Below are 27,464 nucleotides of genomic sequence, written 5' to 3' on the forward strand. Positions count from 1 at the left end.
CAAAATCCATAGCTCCCGAGTGTCTGAGGGTCAACTTCTAGACTCAATTCACACAGTTGCTGTCTCTTCTGTTTTTGTTTCTATAGCACAGAGAAAATCCCATGAGGGCACTTAAATTCCACCCACAGTGTTTCAGGAGCCCTGCCCCTTCACACTTGGACGCTATAAATCAGAGATCTTCCCAGAAGAAGGTGTCTAAGTACAGAGATGGCCTCCATAGGTCAGAACTCCCTGTGACTGACCTGCTCAGATGAACCCTATGCAAAGCAGAGTCTAGTTGGCTAAGAAGGCATCTGAAAAGCTTGTTTTCTGTTGCGCCACTTTCTGTTTCTATTCTGGGTGGCCCAGGTAAACTTTTCTTTGGGACTCCCGTCATCCTTCCATCCATCAAACTTCCTTACAATGTACACACATTGTATGCATATACACTACATATTCTGTCTTCTTCAAGGTCGGCTAGGAGCTTACCAGATGGAGCACTTACCATCAGATGTCTTCAAGATCACTGTCTTACTGTAAGCACCCACACCTGCAGTATTGTAAGCTTTGACTCGTGCATTGTATGAGCTGTTGAAGTGGAGCCCATCAACTGTACAAAGCGTCTCCTTGCCAACATATACTTCCTAAATGAAAAGAAAAAAAGTTATCTCACACATAATCCGTTTAGTATTGAGTGCAGCTCATGACAGTTTCTTAAATTATTATTTAAATTCTTTTTTGAATTTTAATTTAATTAAGTGAACATAACACATGTGGTATGTCATAATTCTGTCAAACATTCACATGAACAGTACAGTGTTACAACCATTGTGTTCCAAAAAACTGAAACGGACACACAAGATAAGCTGTAATGCATCAAGCTAAAAAGAAGCGTGTAACTTCTTTCCGTGACCCACATTAGAAAGTTACAAGGCAAAAAAACATCTGATGTGATGTATTAAAGCAACAGAAAAGATCAAGCACAGACCAAGAAAACTATTATTTGACAACATTAATGAATTTTTTGCTATATTCCTTGGTTGAGAGAATTTAAGTTTTCAGTTTTAAGGTAATACAGTCGTACTAGGGTGTTGCACTGTGTTAGCAATTATGAATGTAGTGAGAAGTCAAGCAAAATGACACCTTTTATTGGCTAACTAAAAAGATTACAATATACAAGCTTTCGAGGCAACTCAGGCCCCTTCTTCAGGCAAGATGTAGAGTAATACAGTATAAAACATCGCTTTCCCATTAAGTTATGAGAGGTGGATAAATCTTCATGCAATCAATTTAGTACAAAAACCACAAGAGAGTTTCTGTTTGATAATACTGTCACCTCGTGTGTTTCTCCATATATCGCTGTTAAGAGGTTGGGAGTGATTTTAGATGTGAGGCAATCCAAATTGGTCTGAGTGCAGTTCACTCCCAAACTATATAACCTAATAAGGAAGGCACTTGTTGACGAGGCTCACAATTCAGATCTCACCCCAGATAGAATCAAAGGCAGCTTAAATGAGCTACATGAGCCCATTGTACACTTTCTAGCTGAATTATAACTTGCTTTGCATAAACTGAGGAAGAATGTATTTTCTGAATAGACAGGTTTCTTCTTTATCTGAAATTTTCACAGAAGGATCTCTTTCCTATCATTCCCTCTGAAATTCTCACAAGAAGATTTTTTTCCCATCATCCCCTGTAATTCTCTATGGATGAATTCTTTAAAATCCATCCATCCATTTTCCAACCCGCTATATCGTAACACAGGGTCACAGGGGTCTGCTGGAGCCAATCCCAGCCAGCACAGGGTGCAAGGCAGGAACAAATCCCGGGCAGGGCGCCAGCCCACTGCAGGGCAAACACACACACACCAAGCGCACACTAGGGATTATTTAGAATCGCCAATGCACCTAACCTGCATGTTTTTGGACTGTGGGAGGAAACCCACGCAGACACAGGGAGAACATACAAACTCCACACAGGGAGGACCCGGGAAGCCAATTCTTTAAAACTTATTGATAAATCTTAGAAAAGCTATCTATATTTTCATCAAAACCAGAGTTGCTTTACAAATACAGATTGGTGAAAGGTGAGAACAATTAGGCATATTATGAGGAAAAGATTAATGGAAATGGGAGTATAGGGGAAGAGAAGTCAAAGGAGGCCAAAGTGAAGGTGGATGGATAAAGAAAAAGAAGATCTAAAGGAAAAGGGCTTGACTGGTGATGAGGAGCAGGAGTGTATGGGGAAGGTTGATCAGGCATGTCAACCCCACACAGAAGTGGGAAAAGGCGAAGAGGAACAATAAGATTTTTCACAAAATTTCTATTATATTGAAAAAAAAGAATATGCCACTAGGAAAATGCATTAATGACATAGCAGTTCAAAAGATGCATTCTTTTTGTCAATATAAAGATCTCTAAAGAACTGGGTACCTAGTGATTTTTATAAGCGGAATACTGAATAAGTTAAAGAAGGTTGGAATATATTTCTATTATATAATGGGCAGAGTTGGTAAAAGTGCCCCTGTATTAATAGATACAGTGGTACCAGAACTTAAGTGACTGGTGGGTCATGTGGTTATTCAAAGATGGACGGCAATTAGAATTGACTGGTGCACAGAGAAAAGCAAACACAGAGGATTCTGGGCACGATTTCATTTCAATGGCTAGTTAAGCACGAGTAATTCCACTGGCTTCTTCACCATTCTGGAGTCTCAGTGCCTCCGACTCAGTATGAATGGCAGTGGTGAGGTTGGATCCAAGGTGTCGTTGTTTAAATTCTTTATAAGGCTACCAAAAGCACATTCCACTCACCTAAAATTTAAACTGCCCTTATTCTCATGAAACATCTGATGAAGTCCTAGAACCATGCTGTGCAACAGTTGTATTCAGATATTTCTTCACCATTTAAGACGTCTTAAGGTCATATAAACCAAAAGCAGTTGAATTGTGTTTATTTTTGGTTGCCTTTCATAAGAGCATAATACGGTTCTTTTTCCAGTTTGTAGCAAATCACAGACCATTATATACCAGCAATCTTGTTTTTATTTTGACTGCATATTCCTGCGGTGCTCCAGTTTTCTTTCCATATCAAAGATGTGTCCTTTAGGACAACTGACGACTTTAAATCGACTTAGTATAAGAGAATATGTGTATAGACAAGGCTCACATGTGATGGACTGGCACCACATCCACGGTGGGTTCTCGCCTTGCACTCAATGTTGTCAAGACAGGTACTTTGCACTATATACTATTGTTAATAACTCATTGGAATAAGTCTATGAGGCAGTGAAAGAAACAAAACTGAGTACATTTTTTATTACAAAATAATTGTCAACTGTGGGATATGAGCTACAAGGAAGTATATGAAGAGTTCAATCCTTTGATGTTAGGTGATCTACAATTAAGATGCGACATGAAAGAAGTATTTAAAATTAAGTCAAGAACTAGTCTGGTAGATTTCAGCTGTTACTTTAAAATTACAGTACATCTTGAAGGACGCTGGGGTCCACACAGAAGCTGGTAAAGGATCAATTTTGCAAAAATGTGAAAATGTATTTCTTCACATTGAAAAGAGTAGACTTGTAGAATAAGGTACAAGGCACTCCTCTTGATTTTATATTTTGTCTTTATTCTTGTATTCTTCTTCAATAAATACAATTTCTGCAAAAATTAGCAATTGCAAAATGTCATTTCATTAATTTCATTACATGGGAACATCCATCCATCCATCCATTTTCCAACCCGCTGAATCCGAACACAGGGTCACGGGGGTCTGCTGGAGCCAATCCCAGCCAACACAGGGCACAAGGTAGGGAACCAATCCCGGGCAGGGTGCCAACCCACCACAGGACACACACAAACACACCCACACACCAAGCACACACTAGGGCCAACTTAGAATCACCAATCCACCTAACCTGCATGTCTTTGGACTGTGGGAGGAAACCGGAGCGCCCGGAGGAAACCCACGCAGACACGGGGAGAACATGCAAACTCCACGCAGGGAGAACCCGGGAAGCGAACCCAGGTCCCCAGATCTCCCAACTGCGAGGCAGCAGCGCTACCCACTGTGCCACCATGCCGCCCCTACATGGGAACATGTTAATTAAAAACAGCATAATGTTCTCACTGGGCGGCATGGTGGCGCAGTGGTAGCGCTGCTGCCTCGCAGTTAGGAGACCCGGGTTCGCTTCCCGGGTCCACCCTGCGTGGAGTTTGCATGTTCTCCCCGTGTCTGCGTGGGTTTCCTCCGGGAGCTCCGGTTTCCTCCCACAGTCCAAAGACATGCAGGTTAGGTGGATTGGCAATCCTAAATTGGCCCTAGTGTGTTTGTGTGTGTCCTGCGGTGGGTTGGCACCCTGCCCGGGATTGGTTCCCTGCCTTGTGCCCTGTGTTGGCTGGGATTGGCTCCAGCAGACCCCCGTGACCCTGTGTTCGGATTCAGCGGGTTGGAAAATGGATGGATGGATAATGCTCTCACTATAAACCATCAATCACTTTCTCTATTTATGTTGCCTTTTTTCATTGCAGCCCTCTTGTGGGCACTGGCTGACATTACACCCAGACACTAATAACACTGGTCAACAAGCATTTTGCTGCTGGGATTCTTTCATCTGTACTTTAACAAATTTCACTTGCTTACTCCAAATCTGAAAACTGTTTTCGTCCAGCATGTCCCACTTTTTAGTTATGATGTTCCAGGTCTTGGACAACTAGGGTGACTGGACAGTAAATTTCAGCATTTAAGAAATAAGTCTGGTCTCGAGAAAGTGAAGCCAAAATTAAGGAAGGTGTTTTTGTTGGCCCTGAAATCCATGAACTGATGCTTGACAATGAGTTCAAAAGGAAACTGAAGCCAAATGAATCAGCACCCTCATTCGTGTAGGTTGTCCAGAATTTTCTTGACAGTCACAGAGTGGAGAATTATGCTGAGCTTGTGGAGAACCTGCTGAAAGTATATTAGCTTACGGGAGCCAGAATGTCACTGAAGATGCATTTTATTTTATTCGCATCTCGACTTTTTTCCACCAAATCTAAGCGATGTCAGTACGAAAGCGTATTAGGGCTACGGTGAAAAAAAAAATATGGACACAGTGAAGAAAAAAAAAACTAAATGTCAAGATTAAAGTATTCTCGACATTTCCACTTTATTCTTGCCATTTACGTCGAGATTAAAGTCAAAATTTCCACTTTATTCTTGTAGTTTATTTTGTCAGTAGAATGTCTCAAACTAAACTTCATCCATTCATCCATCCATTTTCTAACCCACTGAATTCGAACACAGGGTCACGGGGGTCTGCTGGAGCCAATCCCAGCCAACACAGGGCACAAGGCAGGAACCAATCCCGGGCAGGGTGCCAACCCACCGCAGGACACACACAAACACACCAAGCACACAGTAGGGCCAATTTAGAATCGCCAATCCACCTAACCTGCATGTCTTTGGACTGTGGGAGGAAACCAGAGCGCCCGGAGGAAACCCACGCAGACATGGGGAGAACATGCAAACTCCACGCAGGGAGGACCCAGGAAGTGAACCCGGGTCTCCTAACTGCGAGGCAGCAGCGCTACCACTGCGCCACCGTGCCACCCAACTAAACTTCATCTTAAAATTAATATTTAATTTACCAGATTTTCTCAAAACCCATCATAAATTATGTAGCACATTAAATACCTTGTGTTAAGTGTTCCCCGACCCAGTTGTTAATCGCTACATGCTGCTTAAACTGATTTCCTCTGCACTGAGAGGAGGCGCAGGCAGCGATCGCCGCACAGAATACATTCACTTCATGATATTCCTGCTCTCTGAAAATTTAGAATGCTAAGATAAATACTTGATATCATTTTCATGATGAAATGTATTAATCATGTGGGGGGCGTGGTGGTTGCACTGCTGCCTCACAGCAAAGGGGTCCCGGGTGTTCCCTGCCTTGTGTTTGCATGTTTTTCTGGTGGGTTTACTTGGCGTGCTTCAGTTTCCTTTTCAAAGTCATGTAGGATGTGGGGTTTGTTATGTATTATGGACCCTGCTACTGTATGTGTTGTTCATCACCCTGTGATATGCTGGCGCCCCATTCAGGATTTGCTCCTGCCTCGCACACGATGCTTGCTGGGATGGGTGCAACCCTGAATGGATGGCATAATTAAACATGTATAATGAAGATTTTATTTAAAGTTCTGAAAACTCTGAGGTCTAAGTTTATAACTAGTTTTAATTTCACAAAGACGTTTATCGTGTGGTGATTCTTTATGTGGAGAAAGAAAAAGGAAGGATAAGAACTGGGGGTTTAGTACGTCAGACAGAGATAGCATACATACAATAAAGAAAGCCCACTCAGAAGAACATCCATTGAATTCTGTGTTCGTGTCTCTGACCACCAGATCACGAACCCAACATTTACACAATATTTAAGTTAAACCTGTGCGATACCCATTCATACATCCAGTTTTCTAGAGCCTCATAACACTTGCCATAAAGTTCTCTACACTGAACGTACACCTGGGGACCCCTTACTGGGAGGGAGCAGCACTACAGTCACGCCACTGTGCCCCCCGCCACTCATGTTTAATACATGCTTTAATGCATTTCATCATGAAAAAGATATCAAGTATTTATTTTAGCATTCTGAAAGTTCATAGAGAAGGAATATCATGAAGGCAATGTGCGGTGATCGCTGCCTGCTCCTTCTCTTAGTGTAGAGGAAGTCAGTTTAAGAAGCATGTAGCGATTAACAACTGGATCTGGGAACACTTAACACAAAGCATTTAATGTGCTACATTAACTTGTGACGGGGTTTGAGAAAATCTAGTAAATTAAACATTCATTTTAAGATGAAGTTTAGATTACGACATTCTACTGACAAAATAAACTACGAGAATAAATTGGAAATGTCAACATAGATGTCGAGAATAAAGTGGAAATGTCGGGAATAAAGTCAACATGTCGACTTTAATCTCGACATTTAGGTTTTTTTCTTCTTCACTGTGTCCGTATTTTTTTTTTCACCATGGCCCTAATACACTTCTGTATGTCAGAAATGAGCATGGGGAAAGATTTCATTAAGATATAAAGGTGATGGAAAACTGATATCAGGATAAATTCACTCCAAGCATGATGGGTGACTACTGTTGGCTCTTGCAAAGAGAGACGGATGTGCAGTGAAAGCGCAAAAGCGAGTGCCTCAGACATTTTGGAGCACGCTAAACTCACTTTTATATTGAGGTACATTGACATAAATATGCTTTAAAGTGTCTCTGGTATCGTCTTCTGGTTTGTTTCCAGAATAAACATATTCAAAGCAATTTTTGTGGGACAGAATCCAAACTCTAGATATCATGTTGATATATTATATTGATATTCAAAAATGTCAAAACGGCAATGATGTGTATCTCAAAAATCTGATGTTCTAGCTTAATTCCGATTTCATATATGAAATGAGTGTAAAAAACTCAATAGAGAGCTGGTCTGAAGTTCCCAGTAGCAAACAAAAAACATTTTTTGTAGACCAGTGTAATTAAACAATTTATACATTATATATACATATATATTTATATACAGATATATATATATGAGAGAGAGAGAGAAGTGAAGGTCTGTGATGCGGTTTGCATATTTGTAGCTAGAAATCCACAAAGGGAGAAAATGAGTCACGTATCTTAAAATAGTTTTTTATTCCTAAGCTTTTGACAACCTGCCAGGTTTTTCTCAAAAGAGGGAAAATGATCAGACATAAAGGTATCAAAGGCAATATATAGCAAATGGGGGGTGCAAGGGAAGTTGGATTAATAAGGTAGGGTTCAGAGGATGTTGGTCATAAAGACTTTTTTTATTATTAATGAAGAACTGTTTTTCATAGCTGTGAGCTTCTCAAATAGCCGAAGATTCCCATCCTTTAATACACTGATGGGCTTGTTGTCTGAAGGATTGTGATATGGTTTGCACATTTGTAGATAGAAATCCACAAAGGGAGAAAATATATTTGCTTTGAAGTATTTTTGGTTTGTGAAGCATGGTGGACCAAAGCTCAGTGACTAAGTATTTGAACAAATAACTCTGATTTGAAAAAGAAAACCCTGATATTTAATCTGAAATCAAGATGTACATCAGACAGGTGCCATAGAGCTGCCAGATTTGGACAAATGAAGTCCACATTCATCTGTAACAATAACAAGATTCTGAAAATAAATCACAGTTTTGTTCACACCTAGATTGAGTAAAACTTAGGAGAAAATGCTGCTCTCTTTAAATGTTCTGCTACATGACTGTGCACTCCAAGCCTTAACACTAATCCAAACTCAAAATTAAGCAAAAGTCTTCCTAACACAAACCCTTAAATACATTTTGAAGTATCCACAATCCTGGACAATGAGAGGTCCTGCGACGGTGGTCTGTATGCTGTGGGGGACCATTGGGAGCACACCCACTGGCAACGAGTTACCGCATTACAACAATGACACCAAAAATGGTGGCACATGCTTGTAAAACAAAATGGTGCTGTGATAATGAAAAAATAAATAATTAAAATTAACAAAGCTTAAACAAAACTGATATTCAAAAACAAAGTAAATACAAATTCTTTATGTTTCAAACACATCATAATAATTATCAGACTTTACATAAAAATTTGTAAGAAACAAGAAAAATTTAAAAACCAATCATAAAAATACAATGTACAAACACAAATGCTACACACACTGGCGTGCTAATTAAAGTGGACCGTGGGGCTCAATGGATTGTGACATAGAGATCATCTCAGCTCCACTCATCAGACTACTTTTACAGTACGTTTCAACATTTTCTTATCTTTGCACTCTGTTGTTTGCTTTTTTAAAGATGGCTAAATGCTTTTGATTGGTTGTGAGGAATTTTATTTATTCTTCTCAATCTCTTTTATTATTTTTGTATATTTTTGAGAACATATGTTTTGTGTCTGGGTTTGATTTCTCCCATGCACCTGATGCTATCAGGTTGGACTCTGTTGGATTAGGCTGATTCAATTATAAATGAATAGATGGATGGAAAACATTATTTGTTGAAAAATGGAATATGCTTCTGGCCAGTAATCATTTCCGAAATGTGATGAGGTAAGAAAGTCTTATACATTAATGCCAACACAGACTTGTGATTTGTAGCAATTTGAAATAATCTTTGAATGATTTTTATTTTTCTGCATCAATGTTCCTTTAAAGAAAGGTTAAGCTGCTTGTGTATATTAATCTTCACCCCTGGGCAACATACAGTATACTCGTATCTATCTAAATTCGTGAATGAATGAATACATTAATAAATACACACAGTATATTGTTTGTGCTTGAATATTTAAATAAACATGGTACTTTAATAAATATATTTTCAAATGTGTTTCATAATGCAAAAAATCTAACAATGGACAATTATATTCTACTATAGTAAGTACTGCTTACAGGGTAAATATTTTTGCCCATGCCAACCCAGTAATCTTTTTCCACAGACTGGCTACATACTACATGGCTATGTTGTCTAATGAGTGTAACAGTTGTCAACAGCCTAGAAAAAACATGTTTTTATATGTGGACAGGCTGCAAACAATTGATTTTTCCTGGTGAAGTGTTGTTTAGGAGTACTTAGTATATGGCACTTAGAGGAAGTGTGTAATCAGTGATGGTAACTGGGTTGGTGGAGCTCAATTAAAGAGAAAAGATCTAAAGAATTTAAAAATACACTTAACCTGCTTTCACAAAGTCACCTTGTGATATATGGCCGGCAGTTTATCCCGGCCAATAACCCCAGACCGCCAGAGGGAGCCCTCCCTGCAAAATAGAGGTGCCCCGAATTCCAGCAGGGCCTCATGGACATTGGAATTTTAATGCACAGCCCTGCTGAATACCATGGGGGCCGCAAGGGGACGCTGCAGGGAGGCCCAGGGACTTCTATTTGACTTATAACCCGGAAGTACTTCCCATTCGAGGGGACAGAGGCAATGACATACTTCCGGGTTGAAGAAAAGGAGTTTTCATCTGACCCGGAAGTGTTGCAAAGTCACATGGACAGAGAGAGAGAAAACACTTCCGGGTCAAGGACTATAAAGGACTGTGGAAAACCCCAGCAGATCGAGCCGAGTTGGGAGGAAGGGTGACTGAGCTTCTGGGAGTGGAGGATTGGTTAGTATTGATTGTGTATTGTTTATTATTGGAGTATTGTGGAGTGGAGGGTGCTTTGTGCACATTTATTATTATAATAAATTCATTTTGGACTTTTATCTGGTGTCCCGCGTCTGGTCTGAGGGTTCAAGGGGACGACAGCACCCCCTATCTGTCACACACCTATAAAGAGGTCTGTGACATGCTGAAAAAACATAAACTTTTTAAAGAAGTTAAAATAACGGGCTACATGTTCACCTCCCTTTATTGAATCAGGAATACTGTATATACTCGCAGATAAGTCGGGACTTGATTTTACCATATAATTTCTGGTATTTTATAATGTTGGTATAAGTTGAATGTGGAAAACTCACGCTATTGGTCCAAGAAATTATGATATGCTAACACCCACCTGAGAGAGCAACCACGGAGCACACTGTCTTTTTTTTACTATGTATTGTGCCTACGTGACCACGCGGTAATACCTGAACTATTCCGAAGCAACGTTTGCACTGTTTTGCGTTTTAAATATCTCACACCCTCATACACATTTATCGTAAGAGCATCCCTTATGTACGATGGAGCATTCGATCAGAAGAAAATATGAAGTTGGTTTTAAATTAAAACTCATTGAAGTAGCGAAAGAAATTGGTAACTACGCTGCTGCAACAAAATTTGATATGCGAGATTGGAGGAGGCAAGAAGATGTAAAAAAAAAAATTAAGTGTCGCATTTTTGAATGGGCGTATAAGTTGGGGTCTGATTTTATGATCGATTTTTCGGGTTTCAAGACCCGACTTACAGTATATGTGAGTATATACGGTATCTAGAAGGTTGTATGAATTGCTTGACTTTAAAAGTAAACAGCCTTCTTCTTGAATAGATGGACATTACTACAATACAAGTGAGACACATTTTACAACATGTTTGAAAAATAACTCAATAGATGGCTGAAGCAAAAAGGTAAGCAGACTAAAATGCAGAAAGACCAGGAATTGAAACTGAAAAATCTATTAGGATTTTTTAGTCCACAGTTTCTAAAGCTATGGGTCACAACCCGAAATAGGTCACAGGCTGTCACAATGTCATTACTCGCCACTGTATGTAATGGGAATGGGTCACATACAGTTTTCGAAGTGTCTTGCAATGGGATGTTTCAGCAATCAACATTGCTCCACTATGACTGTCAGAATTGATTCTCCAAGGGGAAAGATTGGATTGTGAAAAAAAAGTTAAAGAAACCACATTTTAGTCTACTCTAAACAAAGCAAATTTGTAGTCTGAAAACAAAATAGAAAGGTCATAGCCAAAAATAAATGACAATGAGAGACACACCTTCATATTCTTAAAATATCCACAAAATTGGACAGTAAATAAGTCCAGTCAGCTGTGATTGTGTAGGCAGTGTGCAATAGTGGTTAAGGTTTTGAACTTCAAATGTTGAGGTTGTGGGTTTAAATCTGGCTATTGATACTGTATGACCATGAACAAGTCACTTGTGCTTCAATTGGAAAATTGAAAGAAATATAACAAAATGTATCATAAATTTTGCAAGTTGCCTTGGATAAAGGTGTCAGCCAAATAAGTAAATGTAAGCTCTTTATATTATTGTGCCAATGATGTAATCAAATGCAATTAATGTTTGGCACACACCTAGTATTACAATGTTGCTTGTAGCAACCCTAACACAAACTGTAATAATTTAATTTCAAAATGGCATTGTGATAAATAAAAATAATGCCAATATCCATTTTAAACTTTTCTAATAGACATCAAAAATTTTGCCTAAAGATTCTTTGGCATGAAAAAAATGAAAACTGAATGAATTCATTACAGACCCACTGCAAAACTTTATGTGCATATCTGTGTCTTTCTACATGTACAATTATGGAGTCGCAGAGTGCATTACTTAATAGTCAGTGAAAGGCCCTTATTGAGGCTGAAATTATTCTTTCAGAATAAAAACTAATTGAGTTAACTCACCAGTAATAAAAACTGTAAAAACAGAAATGGTCAAAACTTCATAAACTGAAAATGAGTTGACAGCTGAAACTACTAATGAATTAAAAATGCATTTTATAAAATAGAACTAAAATAACTTTGGTAATTAATTTGTTTAAAAACCCATCCGTCCGTTTTCCAACCCGCTGAATCCGAACACAGGGTCGAGGGGGTCTGCTGGAGCCAATCCCAGCCAACACAGGGCGCGAGGCAGGAAACAAACCCTGTGCAGGGCGCCAGCCCACCACAGGACACACACACACACACACCCACACACCAAGCACACACTAGGGACAATTTACAATCGCCAATCCACCTAACCTGCATGTCTTTGGACTGTGGGAGGAAACCGGAGTACCTGGAGAAAACCCACGCAGACACAGGGAGAACATGCAAACTCCATGCAGGGAGGACCTGGGATGTTTAAACATTATTCCTTAATTATATTAAACACTCTTTAATATGAAAATTAAATATTAATATTAAACTTAGAAAAACTCTAGATATCAGAAGTAACTAGTGATCCCTTTTAAAATGGCTGAAAGGTCCAGCCATGTATATTTCAAAAACAAATTTTTCCTTGCTTCTACTAAATAAATGGATTTTCCTTCTCTAATTTACACACGTTTGTGTTTTATCTCTTTTCTTTACTGAACAGTACATCTGCAGCAATGGTATACCTCTTCTACCTTTCATTTATGTTCATCATGATTTGAACAGTTTTCAAGTTTCCCCTGTTACAAAATGTCATTCAGGTGGCGTTTAAATAGTGCTGTCATCCAAAAGACACTATACACATTTACACATATTACATTTTATAAGCCTGAGATTGGCTCCAGCAGACCCCTGTGACCCTGTCTTCGGATTCAGCGGGTTGGAAAATGGATGGATGGATGGACATTTTATAAGCATTTACTGTATCTGCTGCCACCCAAATTTCTACTTTTAAAATAAAATACCTGAAAAGGTTTAATGCTATAAATTTCCACCTGATTTCCTGTCACTGAGAAGGCAGACAAGTGTCTCAGAAGTGATCTGATTATCTAATTCCAGGTTTCTTTTAGGTCCCAACATATTTTCACTTAATATAGTGAACCTTTTTGCGGGCACTTTTCAAATATCCCATAACATATGGCTCCTGCTTATGGATCACGTCTGCACTGACTGATTTCCTTCTTGTAGCAGTGAAAATCTGATAACAGAACATACCACGACAGAGCTTGTGACATGCTGACAAATCTCTTTTTTTTTAAAACAAAGCAATTGCATTTCAAGAAAAAAAAAGTAATCACCCTGTATTGTCCACCATTCCCATCATCGAGTTCCAAAATGAAGCCATCAGACTGCGAAAAGGCAGGAATCTTCCAAGCAAGTGTGGCACTGTTGTTGCGGGTACAACACTCTTCAAGCTGTAGCACAGGTGCAGGAGGAACTGTAAAGGGGTCTGAACACAAAGTTTATATTTTATAGTTATGCATTTTAAAAAGTTGTCTCATCTGACTTTGATTGCCTATGGTAAAATCCAAAAAATGGTTTTAAAGCATCTATCTGTATTCTGTATGCATTATGTTACTAAACAAGAGTGCATTATATAACACTAGCCAACCAGCGGCGTAGCATACATTGCATAGTTATTTATTGATGGGTGAAGACTTCCTGAAAGACACAGTTGTCCAAATGGGGTGGGATTGAGGATACGACTGTGAGTGAATGAAAAGATGGAACTCTGGAGAGAGCAACATACAATTGTCCGTGACTGAAAACTGGGTTTGGCAGATACAGGCATATCTTTTTGAAAGTTTGTCCCTGTGCCTTATTAATTGTCATTGCAAAGGCAAATCTAACAGGAAATTGCGTGTAAAAGTAAAAGGCAAATTTGAATCTGATGGGGTCAGGGAAATCTGGGGAATAAGGACAGTTTGTGAGGTAGCAGCTGTGATTGTTTTACACTCCAGTACATTGCGGTGAATGCTGGTAACAGTCAGTCTAGTGCCTTTACAGAGACTTCTTGCTGGCATGAGTTTTCTGAGAAGCATGACAACTGAACCAATTTTAAGTTTGACTTTATGCGGAGGCATGCCAGTGGGAGTAATGGCTGCTCGGCGGGTCATGGGAATAACGCTGCCGGATCGCCAGTCGGCATCGTTTATGATCGGAACTACGACGGTATGTGATCTTCTTCGAACCTCCGACTTTCGTTCTTGATTAATGAAAACATTCTTGGCAAATGCTTTCGCTCTCGCGCGAATTGTTGGTTCTGTAGTGCATGCGCTATGGTCGGCTGCTTAGTGAATTGTTGGTGGGCGGGGTTCGGTCTTGCGTGCGTCTTGCTTGCCATGGACTTAGTGAATTATATATATAGATGTTGATATACCTGTATAGATAACCAGAGTGTATTCAACACAAATATTTAGGTTTGTCACTTTGACTGAGTTTGAGATAATAACTATATTGTCAGGTCATGGAAATCCTGAAAAGCCTTCTGTTCAAAAACCTCTGACCCTCAGACCTCCTGCTGTTTTGCCTTTCAGGGACACATTAGAACACTCTAGACGAAAACAGGCCATTCAGCCCAACAAAGCTCGCCAGTCCCATCCACATATTTCTTCCAAAAAAACATCAAGTCGAGTTTTGAAAGTCTCTAAAGACTTACTGTCTACCATACTACTTGGTAGTGTATTCCTATTGTCTATCGTTCTTTGTGTAAAGAAAAACTTCCTAATGTTTGTGCAAAATTTACCCTTAACAAGTTTCCAACTGTGTCCCCGCATTCTTGATGAACTCATTTTAAAATAACAGTCTCGATCCACTGTACTAATTCACTTCATAATTTTAAACACTTCAATCATGTCACCTCTTAATCTTCTTTTGCTTAAACTGTAAAGGCTCAGCTCTTTTAATTTTTCCTCATAATTCAACCCCTGTAGCCCTGGAATCAGCCTAGTCGCTCTTCTCCACATTGAGGTGGATGACACCATCATCTGGCTGCTACACAGAGATTACTCTGGACAGGGCAAACAACTACAGTAAGTGATGATTATGTTTTTGGACACAATACATCTGTTACTGCTGGGAAATAAGTTACCACCAATGGGCACCTTCCTAGGGTCTTGGGTTATTGATTATGTGGCTCAGTTTGTGTGACTATAGATCTATATGTCCCAGACTCTACCCTTCTCTCTGTTTACCTCAAGGGTCTGTAGTTGATCCATTGACAGTTGTCAAGACCTCCAGAAGCTTTCTATTGAAGTCCAGACAGAAAAAATAAGTAGGGATTTTGGGGAATTACAGAAGGGATGTCAATGAAAACACCACAAAAAGTCAACTTTGAAGTAAGTTTGCTAGCTTCAAAGTTACTATCTAAACCAGAGTCATAATCAGAACACTTTAAACCAAAAGAATCTAATGTTTTTTTCCAAGTCTATCCTTCATTTTACAACAAAGTTCCCATGCCATTTAATGTATGTAACCATCCTTTAGAACATGAAGGTGATGTGCATCACATGCCTATCAACAAAGTAGCATTACATCAACATCCAAGAAAGCCAGAAATACAAAATGTTAGCACTTATGCATACAAGTACTTTTAATCTTTGCAAAACTGCAAAGATGGTGGTCACTAAAATTGGTGTCATTGAAATTATAGTAAAAATTAAAAGACAATTAAAAAAAGGGAATATTATTGGCAGGTTATAAAACCAATGGGCTTATTGATTCACTAGAATGACCTCATGCTCAACACTTAAATATCCGACACTCAGTACTCCATGACCATAAATCCAGGATGTGCACTAAGAGTACCTTGGAAATACCTTAACTGTAATTGCTCCAGAGGCGCTGTACAATGGCTGACCCTTGCGCTCTGACCCCAAGGGGTATGTGAAAATGAACAAATTCCTAATACACGTAATTGTATAAGGTGAAATAAAGAACAAAAAATATATATATATAAATCTATTAGCTGTCCCCCGTGGCTCTGCCCACGTAGTAGTGAAACAGGACAAACTTTAAAGATGTAATGTAATTCTGGGCAAGCGGAAGGTAGGTACGCTGCAACATCAAATGTTGCCACTGTATCTGACAGGAGAGCGTCCTCCGCGTGGGGAGAAAAGCATGTGGGCATGATATCTCTGCCAATCACCAGGGCCCTGCCCCCTCCCCTCGGCCCGCAGTTTCTCAGTTGGATTTGCAACTGAATTATAATACTTAGTGTGATGAGAGAAGTCACAAAATCAACCAGAATGTTCAAGCAAATTCTAGAAGAAAACCTGATCTAAATCTGTTAAGTAGTTCTCTCGTGAAAAGCGGACAGAAAGACAGACAGCCGTTGGATTTTATATATATAAAGATGTAGCTTAAAGGCCTACTTGATGTCTTCAACATAAAAAACTGAAACAGTGTTGTGAAATACCGAGATGATGAGGACCTAAACAACAATAAAATATTGAAAAGTCTACAGTTTTCACTGGAAGTATTATTCATTTGCAATCTCAATACAAAAGCTCGAAAAGTATGAAATCAAATTAATTAATTTGGGCAGACTTCACGTAGCGATAGAATGAGTCAGTCATATGTGGTCTCGCACTGTACTGTGCACAGTCTCTGCAATAAAGATGTGTGGGATATAGAATCAACTTTCAAACAATACAATATCTATCTATCTATCTATCTATCTATCTATCTATCTATCTATCTATCTATCTGTAGATTACCACTGTTTATCTACAGTATGAATTTCATTATTTATCTTGGTGTGATGCACTCCGTGTTTACAAGATCCAGAATTCCTAGAAACTTCCAGGAAGTGCTTGAGACTCCCCAGGCTGTTGCACAAGCTCTCAACACGGCCACACAGTGACAGAGACAGGTTAAGCCCTGTCTTTCATGGCTCAGCTGCTTAGTAGCCTATGTCAGCAGTGAGAAAAGTCTGCCTGCTGACTAAGAGTGTGATCAGCAAAGAAGCACGACATCTTGGTGTTACTGGAACAGTTGTGGGTGGCAGGAAATGTGATATAAGGGATATAAATAGAGAATCTATTTAAAGAAGAAAAAAATGGCAAACACTAGAACTGAACTAAAAAGGCAGCTAAGAGAGTTTTGACTTTACAGTTAATCACAGCTCCTAGAGGCACAACTATTAAAAATACATGTACAAATATTCATATTGAATTATATAAGCAAAATATTTACATTTATAAACAGGATGAACACGTTTTTGTCTGTCATAATTCTCTAGTGCTGCCGTGGGCTGGCACCTGCCTGGGGTTTGTTTCCTGCCTTGTGCCCTGTGTTGGCTGGGATTGGCTCCAGCAGACCCCCGCGACTCTGTAGTTAGGATATAGCGGGTTGGTTAATGGATGGATGGATATTTCTCTAGTGTGTTGTAGAGATTTAATGATGGTCTTATTGCTAACTTAGACTTGTTCAATGTGGTAAAAGACAAGAAACCATATGGCCACAGTTTCATACTAGTGAAAGAAAGCCTCTGTCTGGTGTAATGTGAACAGTGTTCTGCAGGTAGGTTTAAACAGCTTTAGTCATTAAAGGTGGAATCCCAGATAAGGACGTCACCTTAAATTAAAAAATAAGGCCTGTGGACATCCTTTCATCTGCAATAGTGCAGCACGTACTGCCAGCGCTGTCCCGCAAGTCACAGGACAGACCAAATGGCAAAACAGTTGTCCTAGTTTAAATTGACATTATAGATGAAAGTGCAGTACTGGCTTGAGATGCCAGCAAGCAATACTGTGTGGTAGCTTCAACACATACGACTTAAAGGTGTCATGTGGAATCCATCTTGCTTATCATGTGATTTGTTAAACAATGTCAATGGGGTTTACAGGGTATACTAGTGAGTTGAGAGCTGATGTAGCTGAGGAGTTCAAATAAATCTTGGACATGTTAAGCAACAGTTTGTGAGATTATTCTAAATGGGCAACAATTGCATATTATCCACCTCATCTGGCTGAAAAGGACAGCTCCTGTGAAGTAAGGGCAAGTACGAATTCAGTTTTACTTTGTTAATGTTTTTGTCCTCTCTTAACAGAATTCACTTACAGTTAATGTCTGAGTGTATGCCCTAAAACCAAAGAAGATACAACAGTGGGCTCCCAGAGATTTTTCCTTTGTCAGATACCAAGCTGGTCATATTCACCCCAATCTGAACAATGCACTTTTATATACAAATGTTTTAAAAAGTAGCAAACACTTACATTTTCCCTGAACGAAGTCCAGCTGCTGGATAGATTGAAGGAGTGGCTCACTGTTGAGAGACAAATCGAATTCTGGGCCCACTTTGGGTTCAAGGGCTCCTTTAACCCATTGTTCTTGAGACATCTGCACCCGCTTGATCAAAGCATCAGAAATCTAGAAATAGATACAGAATAAGGCTCCCAATTTCTAATACACAGACACTTATAGGATATTAGATTTCCTGTTTTTCAGATTTTTTAGTTGTAATAAAGATAATAAGGCTAGCAAAACATTGCCTGTGCTCTTTCATATGTAATGGTGATCTCTACAAAATGTGCTGAACACAATACTGACTTAGAGAGTCATATTTGGTGTTGCTACCTCGTAGCTTCAGAGTTTGAATTCTAGCATGGCTATTGTCTGTGTGGAGTTTATTCCTCTGTATGCGTCTCTGAGTGCTCCAATCTTCCTCTCAAATCCCAAAGATATGTATTAAGTATGTTGGTGATGCTAAACGGGCATAACTCATAGACTTCCACTCTACCCATGGTGCTGCTGTTGGAATACAGCAGTTTTGTAAAAAAAAAAAAATACAGTGCAAGATGCAGTGACCAAAACTATTTTTCATTTAAACTTTCATAAAATCCAATAGCTAAACTGAATTTCTTTTACAGGAAGAACAACTACCTTTTATCTGTGCATTACTTTACAGAATTATTTAGACTATCAACTGAGCACACATGCAATACTCAAATATTAAGATGAACGTTTAAATCTTTTCAAACTGCAAAGCAAGATAACTTCTGAAATAATGGTGGATGAGAATTTCAGTAAGCACTTTACAGATAAAGCTGATTCTTAGAGAGAGATTTAGAGCCAGAAAGGAAATCAGCAGACAGAGGATGAGAGTGGCATGGCTTCCCAAATCAGTAAAGAGCTGAGTGTACTGCTCTGGTGCTTTTGTGCATTCTCTGCACTACACACTTCAGTTCCAACTTCCAGTATTGGACTATGACTGGGGGTGGCGCTAGATCACAATGTAGCTTGGCTAGACTCAGCCCAAAGAATCCATGTGAAGACACTAAATATGCTCGCCACCTGCAAGGTGAACGTTTGGAGTTAGTTGTGATGCCATTCAGATAAATGGCATGGGTGGGAACAGAGGCAAACATAAAGCAGAGTTAGGAAAGTGGAGCATAATTTGTCTGGCAGGGAGGGAATTGGAGCTCTTGTGACAAGCTGAAGATCACCAACCAAATATAGTCAGACTTATCTCTAGGGGCAGGACTATCTACACTACCAGTCAAAAGTTTTAGAACACCTCAGTTTTTCCAGTTTTTCTTCAAATGTAATCAGCTAAAATGCATTGAATGACCTAAAATAGTGAAAAAGTGAGCAGTAAACTGCCAGATGTTTAAATTTAAAGTTTAGATTAACAAAAACTGAAAAAAGGAAATATCAGAATATTACAAATGGGTCTTCTTCAGGGAACAACTAATAGATTACAACCTATAGAAGTTCTGCGGCAATTATAGTAAATTGAGCCTTGCAAGTTGAAGCAAACAATTTGCACGGGTGTCGAAATTCTGTTGACTACTTCAAATCCCAGTGTCTGTCTTAAACCAGACTTGGAACAGACTGTGTTACTACACCCTCTGAAGTACTACTTGGAAAATATTCCAGTGATAATGGCAAGAAAACGTCAATTAACAAGTGAAATGAGACAGAGCATTATTACCCTTAGAAGTGTAAGATTTTCATTTAGAGAAATTGCAAAAAAAAAAAAAGTGTCAGGAAGTATGATGTCCTACACAATCTAAAGGCAAATGGAAACTGGAAGAAACTCTGATAGGAAGAGATCTGGCAGATCCAAAGTCACCACCCAACCAGAAGACAAGTTTGTGAGGGTCACCAGCCTTCGTGATAGGCGCCTCACAGCACAGCAGCTTCTAGGACAGCTTAACAGTGGTCAAAAAAAGCAAATCTCAGTTTCTATTGTGTAGAGAGTTTTTGTCCAGCCAGCAGTAGTCGACACCCAGTATTTCAAGGCCCCATTTTGTCCTTTAAGGATTAGAATTCTTACTGCCCTGTCAATCCTGCAGCACAAAGGAGGTAGGCAACCAGGAAAAGTGTGTTAAGTGCCTTGAGCATGGGAAAAATGCTATATAAATAAAATGTACTATTATTGTTATTATTATTATAATAATTATTATTATTATGTAACAGAAGATGAGTGTGAACCAAAATAACTAGCAAGGGTTAAAGTCAGGTAGCAAAAAAAGATCAATTGTGAAAGGAATACACCAAGTCACAAGAGTTTTGCTGAAAGTCAGAAACCTGAGTAAGCTTTTAAGCATGTCTCCATAATCTTGGATGAAACAGAGCATGCAACGCCTTGTGTGTACGACAACATGACTTCCATGAACCATGCCCTCCATCAAGGAAATGGTGCCTCGGAATGGTAGCACAGTAGTTCAAAATGTAACATATAAGAATGAACACTGTTCCACAGACAATAAAAAAAGAAAATAATAACAAAATCAGATTCTCTGAGGGTGAAAAGCAGAAGCCATTCTTGGTCGGGGTGGCAGCCTTTCTCAAGGCCCACTAACACAGGATCAGTTTAAACCTGCTAATAAACTTAAAATCCCAATCTTTGGGAGGCTAACCCAAGCACTAAGAGAAAAACTAACAAAGACACAGGAAGAGCAGGGAGCTGGATCCATGAGGCAGGATTGCATTACTGTACTCATTATTTCTTTCCTATCTTTCCATAACTAAATTATCTAAATGTATTGATGTTAGTGAAACTTCAAACACGCCAGCTGCTAACAACGTATTGAATATAACCATAAAAACTCAAACTTAAACTTTATTGGCTTTAATTTAAAAGCACAGAGCTATCTTGTTGATCAGTACAAAGAGAAACGTTTTGAATGTACCTGCAGAAAGCCACTTGGATCATTCTCCTTGATGACTTCTAAACAGTATTCCATCAGCCCTGTCGTCTGCCGTAGTTTTAAAGTACAGTGGGTTATTTGGTCTCTCACAACCTAATAAGAAAAAACACAAATCATAAAAATGTAAAAACAGCGCAGGGACTAGAGAACAACAAAAAAAATAAATCTTTGTTTCTATCTAATGTATAAAATTTGGTTACTTACGTGATACACATTTTATTAAAATTCCTGATTTCTAAGCTAATATTCTATCACAAACACTAATGGAGATCAAATACAGAATAAGTTATTTCTTTCTTCATCAGCTATAGCTTCTGAAAAAAATTATTATAATAATGATAAGGATAAATTGCTTTAGGGGGCGGCACGGTGGCGCAGTGGTAGCGCCACTGCCTCACAGTAAGGAGACCTGGGTTCGCTTCTCGGGTCCTCCCTGCGTGGAGTTTGCATGTTCTCCCCGTGTCTGTGTGGGTTTCCTCCGGGTACTACGGTTTCCTCCCACAGTCCAAAGACATACAGGTTAGGTGCACTGGTGATCCTAAATTGTGCTTGGTGTGTGTGTGTGCCCTGTGGTGGGCTGGCACCCTGCCCGGAGTTTGTTTCCTGCCCTGTGTTGGCTGGAATTGGCTCCAGCAGACCCCCGTGACCCTGTAGTTAGAATATAGCGGGTTGGATAATGGATGGATGGATAAATTGCTTTAGTAATTTAACAAAACGCAACTACAGGCAATCAAAAAACTTTCTCAAGCCCTAGCTGAGCACTTTGAGGGCATCCAGTTTGTCAAGCTTGGCCATTACACTGTGCACCACTTACACTTACTGCATGTTGCTTTATGTATCTAAACTGCAAGCAAGGGTCACGGCTTTCCTGTCTGCACTGCTGTCAGCAAAGATATAAATCTTAAGTAGGTGATAAAAAGAATTGGGTCACTGTGGTCATTTTATGTTAATTCGATGTGTGTGTGTGTAAGCGTGTGTGTGTTGAAGTGCGCAGTACGTAGGGGAGCCACTGCTCTTTTAGCAAACATCAAATTGTGAAATGCATGACTGCCAATTCACATTTGCCGATGTCTTTCCCTTCTTTATGCTACAAAGATGATGAGAGGCTATTATGCTCCTAATACCATGACCTACATTCACAAATAAGTTCAATCACCATATACTTTCACGTTAGATTTTCCCTACAATTATTTTGTGTTAAAAGTTCAGTATAGCACTCATGCAAACTTAAGCATGTAATAATATAAAACAATTGGGATGTTTCAAAAATCCTTCGTTTTACATAGCATGTTCAATTTCTAGTTAGTTTTGTGCAGCTGATTTAAACAGAATGTAAGTTTAAAATCATTTACGTGTTATGCTTGTTCTAATATTCTTCTCTCTTCTATCCATCTATTGGTCCATTTACTGAACCAGCTTAATCTTAATTTTAGGGCTTTGGCAGCTCAAACTTACCCTAGTAGCATTAAGTGCAAAGCAGGAACCCGTCCAACACAGTGCATAGTTATGGGCACACCAAAACTCACCCATACTAGGCTAACGTCAAGTTGTCAAGTAGTCTCTAATGGCGTAAACATGCACTGAGCTTGCAATTTGCAAGGCAGCAGCACCAACTACTGTAACACCATGCTGCCTCTTCTAATGTAGAATTTTGTAAATTTTGAATGCCCAAAACCTAAAAATTGAGTGGACACAAAGGGTCAAAGCTGAGGAGACATTTACCAGAACAAAAAAGAAAAGAAAAACAAGTCCTTCTCACTATAGCTACAGTTAGGTCCATAAATATTTGGACAGAGACAACTTTTTTCTAATTTTGGTGCTGTAATTTACCACAATGAATTTTAAATGAAACAACTCAGATGCAGTTGAAGTGCAGACTTTCAGCTTTAATTCAGTGGGGTGAACAAAACGATTGCATAAAAATGTGAGGCAACTAAAGCATTTTTTTAACACAATCCCTTCATTTCAGGGGCTCAAAAGTAATTGGACAATTGACTCAAAGGCTATTTCATGGGCAGGTGTGGGCAAGTCTGTCGTTATGTCATTATCAATTAAGCAGTTGATTTGAGGTGTGGTGCTTGCATGTGGAAGATTTTGCTGTGAACAGACAACATGCGGTCAAAGGAGCTCTCCATGCAGGTGAAAGAAGCCATCCTTAAGCTGCGAAAACAGAAAAAACCAATCGGAGAAATTGCTACAATATTACGAGTGGCAAAATCTACAGTTTGGTACATCCTGAGAAAGAAAGCAAGCACTGGTGAACTCAGCAATGTAAAAAGACCTGGACATCCACGGAAGACAACAGTGGTGGATGATCATAGAATCATTTCCGTGGTGAAGAGAAACCCCTTCACAACAGCCAACCAAGTGAACAACACTCTCCAGGGGGTAGGCATATCGATGTCCAAGTCTACCATAAAGAGAAGACTGCATGAAAGTAAATACAGAGGGTGCACTGCAAGGTGCAAGCCACTCATAAGCCTCAAGAACAGAAAGGCTAGATTGGATTTTGCTAAAGAACATCTAAAAAAGCCAGCACAGTTCTGTAAAAACATTCTTTGGACAGATGAAACCAAGATCAACCTCTACCAGAATGATGCAAGAAAAAAGTATGGAGAAGGCGTGGAACAGCTCATTATCCAAAGCATACCACATCATCTGTAAAACACGGTGGAGGCAGTGTGATTGCTTGGGTGTGCATGGCTGCCAGTGGCACTGGGACACTAGTGTTTATTGATGATGTGACACAGGACAAAAGCAGCCGAATGAATTCTGAGGTGTTCAGAGACATACTGTCTGCTCAAATCCAGCTAAATGCAGTCAAATTGATTGGGCGGCGTTTCATGATACAGATGGACAATGACCCAAAACATACAGCCAAAGCAACCCAGGAGTTCATTAAAGCAAAGAAGTGGAAAATTCTTGAATGGCCAAGTCAGTCACCTGATCTTAACTCAATTGAGCATGAATTTCACTTGTTGAAGACTAAACTTCAGACAGAAAGGCCCACAAACAAACAGCAACTGAAAGCCGCTGCAGTAAAGGCCTGGCAGAGCATTAAAAAGGAGGAAACCCAGCATCTGGTGATGTCCATGAGTTCAAGACTTCAGGCTGTCATTGCCAGCAAAGGGTTTTTAACCAAGTATTAGAAATGAACTTTTTATTTCCAGTTATTTAATTTGTCCAATTACTTTTGAGCCCTTGAAATGAAAGGATTGTGTTAAAAAATGCTTTAGTTGCCTCACATTTTTATGCAATTGTTTTGTTCACCCCACTCAATTAAAGCTGAAAGTCTGCACTTCAACTGCATCTGAGTTGTTTCATTTAAAATTCATTGTGGTAATGTACAGAACCAAAATTAGAAAAAAGTTGTCTCTGTCCAAATTTTTATGGACCTAACTGTATGTTGAATTGATTTTTTAATTATATCAAGAAGTAAATCATCTACAAAATTCCAAGGATAAATCAGACTACTGTAGGAAAAAGAGTCTTTAGATATGGGGGTTGGGGCAAGAGGTGAAAGCAATCAATAATAAACATATTGATGTTGTCTGGGCTTTAAATTGCTCTACAGACATATTATTATTGCTATTTTCATTATTGTAAGATAACTCTAAGATATCATATTTCCAATATAACTCCAAGACATCCAATATAACTTTCAAAAACATTATTATACAGCATGCAGAACACATTGGAGTGATTTCAAAGTACAAAGTTAGCAAACAGTAAAGAAGAAAACTTAAAATGGAGTGTAATAACTGCAGTTCTACAGTCTGTTTCAGGGCTGGATGAAAAACTGGAACTCAGGCGAAACAAAGCAGCAGAGCTGAGGAGCTGAAATTCCAAGCCACCCCAAGATGCTTTGCAAAGAGATGCAAGGCACCTGAGCATCAGTACACTAGGAGCAGTTCTGATGGTCAACAGTTTGAAAGCGAGAGCTGAGAAGTCCTGTCTGGTGTTTGATTGTCTCGCAGTAGGAGGGCAGAGAGCAGACAGACTACAGTAGAATGGAGACCCCTTGTGTGGATGTATGGTGAAAGTAGAGACAGAAAGAATTGAGGAACAGAGCCATGGTAGAACGTGTGGGTCAAGACAAGAGATCTGAACTACCTGTAGATCTTTGCAGCAATTGGAAGATAATGCAGAAACTGGAGTGGAGAAATACTGTGGGTGAATTGAGAATACAGTAAAACCTCAATTATCCATCAGGGGTCAGGACCGAGGCCATGATGGATAAGAGAAAAGACAGATAACAGAACAGCTACCTTAAAAATGATATACAGCACATTAGTTTAGCGAATAGTTGTATTTATTTACAAAACAAAACTATGTTAACAAAATATAATATAGGATTAACAAAATTAATTAATTCACATTATATTGTAACGACCAGGATATAAGCAAACACAACTCAGAGGTACTTGAGTTTTATGGGTTTTACTTGAAGTCTTCCTACCGTAACAAACAGTGCCCTGTCTTATACAGTACTCCATTATCTGGGTTACAGAGCACATCTCCAAAACAATAAAAGAAAGCTTCCCCTATCAATCAGTTTATCTCCTTCCACTCACATTCTATCTTTCTCTAACACTTTTGTAATAAGAAGTCAAGCAAAATGACACCTTTTATTGGCTAACTAAAAAGATTACAATATGCAAGTTTTCGAAACAACTTAGGCCCCTTCTTCAGGCAATGTATCATTTTGCTTGACTTACCATTAAATTACATCTATAATGGCTAACGCGGTACAACACTCTAACATTCCTGCTTATTGTCTCCTGACTCAAAACTTCCTTCTGCCGCACCCTCCTTTTTCTCCTAATTTCTCCTATCACTCATCTTCTAATAGGTGTGTCTGCCCCTTACAGAACAAAAGCTTCCCTCACCCCAGTCCAATCACTTGCCGCCATTGATTTCACCCTTTGTGCTTCCCCACAGCGCATCACCAGCTGCCTGCACGTCATAATGTATCAACAAAACATAATAGAATTTAAAAAGAAAATTACAGTACAGAAGAACATTAACATTAATACATTAACTTTAATACAGGATAACACTACCGTCAGTGGTTTCCATTTTTAACACGTTTTACAATTTTGTCGGAATCACGCTTTATTTCGTTCACTGTTGTTCTTTCTACTCTGTTAATTGAAGCAATACTTGAAGCATTTTCACTGTTTTGTAAATGTTTATAAATTTCAATTTTTTTTGACAATTCCAGCACCACACACTTAACGTTTATCGGACAGAACAATGTATAGTAGATAAATTATAACAAAATAGAAAAATGACAAAACGCTATATAAACTGAAGGTACATAGCTGACTCTGTGATTTCAAAATGCGGCATGAGACTTGGTGCTGAGAAGTACAGTTCGCACTGGCAAAACAGAGAGCTGTTTCAATGCGCAGAACTCACAGCGTACAGCACGGCAGTAGTAGGACAGTAATAGTTAGGCGCTGGCGTGCACAGTGTTTTTTTCTTTGGTGCAGACATTTAAGAGAGACTGATGGTCAATTGAGTGACAGATAATCAAGGTTTTCCTGTATAGATAGATAGATAGATAGATAGATAGATAGATAGATAGATAGATAGATAGATAGATAGATAGATAGATAGATAGATAGATAGATAGATAGATAGATAGATAGATAGATAGATATGTATATGAATAAATACTCGATCTTAGCTTGTTTCACACATATGTATACGTGCATAAATACTGTATGTTCATAAAACCAAAAGTAAGGACCAGAGTGGTAAAAGTTAGGGCGGCACTACGGGCACTACTAGGTCATAATGGTGAGAAAACAGCAATCTCCGGCAATAGATTAATGTATCATCTTATCAAGAATACTCCTGTCCAGCAATTTCATGACCCCAGGGATATTTATCCAAGGAAAACAATGATGGTGGGATGACAGTAATATCTAGGTTCTTTAGATTATTTATGGGTCCCTACTGGAAAGGATAGGCATCTTGGGAGAAGCCCATCTCCTTAAACATTAGACTGGGCCTGTAAGTGGCCACTCTGTGCAGTTAGGCTCCTATGCAGCACACGTGACTCCAGAAGTGGCTCCAGGGCCAGTGGTGTAAAGCCAGTCCTCTCCCAACAGGCTGGTTAACTTGAAATTGGGAGTTGAATAATTGGCAGGGGTTCAATTGGTGGGATTAGGAGGAGGAGAAGGAGGAGAGGCAGGGTGTGAAT

General features: G+C 39.2%; 1 protein-coding gene across 1 annotated transcript in view; it reads right to left on the reverse strand.

Annotated features, from left to right (window-relative positions):
* The window catches only part of LOC114647550 (E3 ubiquitin-protein ligase TRIM9), an 84,901-nt gene that overhangs the window by 18,712 nt on the left and 38,725 nt on the right, over positions 1-27,464 (reverse strand). The window contains exons 4-7 of the mRNA XM_028796173.2: positions 21,236-21,346; positions 18,314-18,467; positions 13,394-13,545; positions 485-623 (exon numbers count right to left, since the gene is read on the reverse strand). Coding sequence (XP_028652006.1) covers positions 485-623; positions 13,394-13,545; positions 18,314-18,467; positions 21,236-21,346 — 556 coding nt within the window. The remainder of the gene's footprint in view (positions 1-484; positions 624-13,393; positions 13,546-18,313; positions 18,468-21,235; positions 21,347-27,464) is intronic.

Source organism: Erpetoichthys calabaricus, chromosome 3 (genome assembly GCF_900747795.2).
Source record: "Erpetoichthys calabaricus chromosome 3, fErpCal1.3, whole genome shotgun sequence".
Taxonomy (NCBI): domain Eukaryota; kingdom Metazoa; phylum Chordata; class Cladistia; order Polypteriformes; family Polypteridae; genus Erpetoichthys; species Erpetoichthys calabaricus.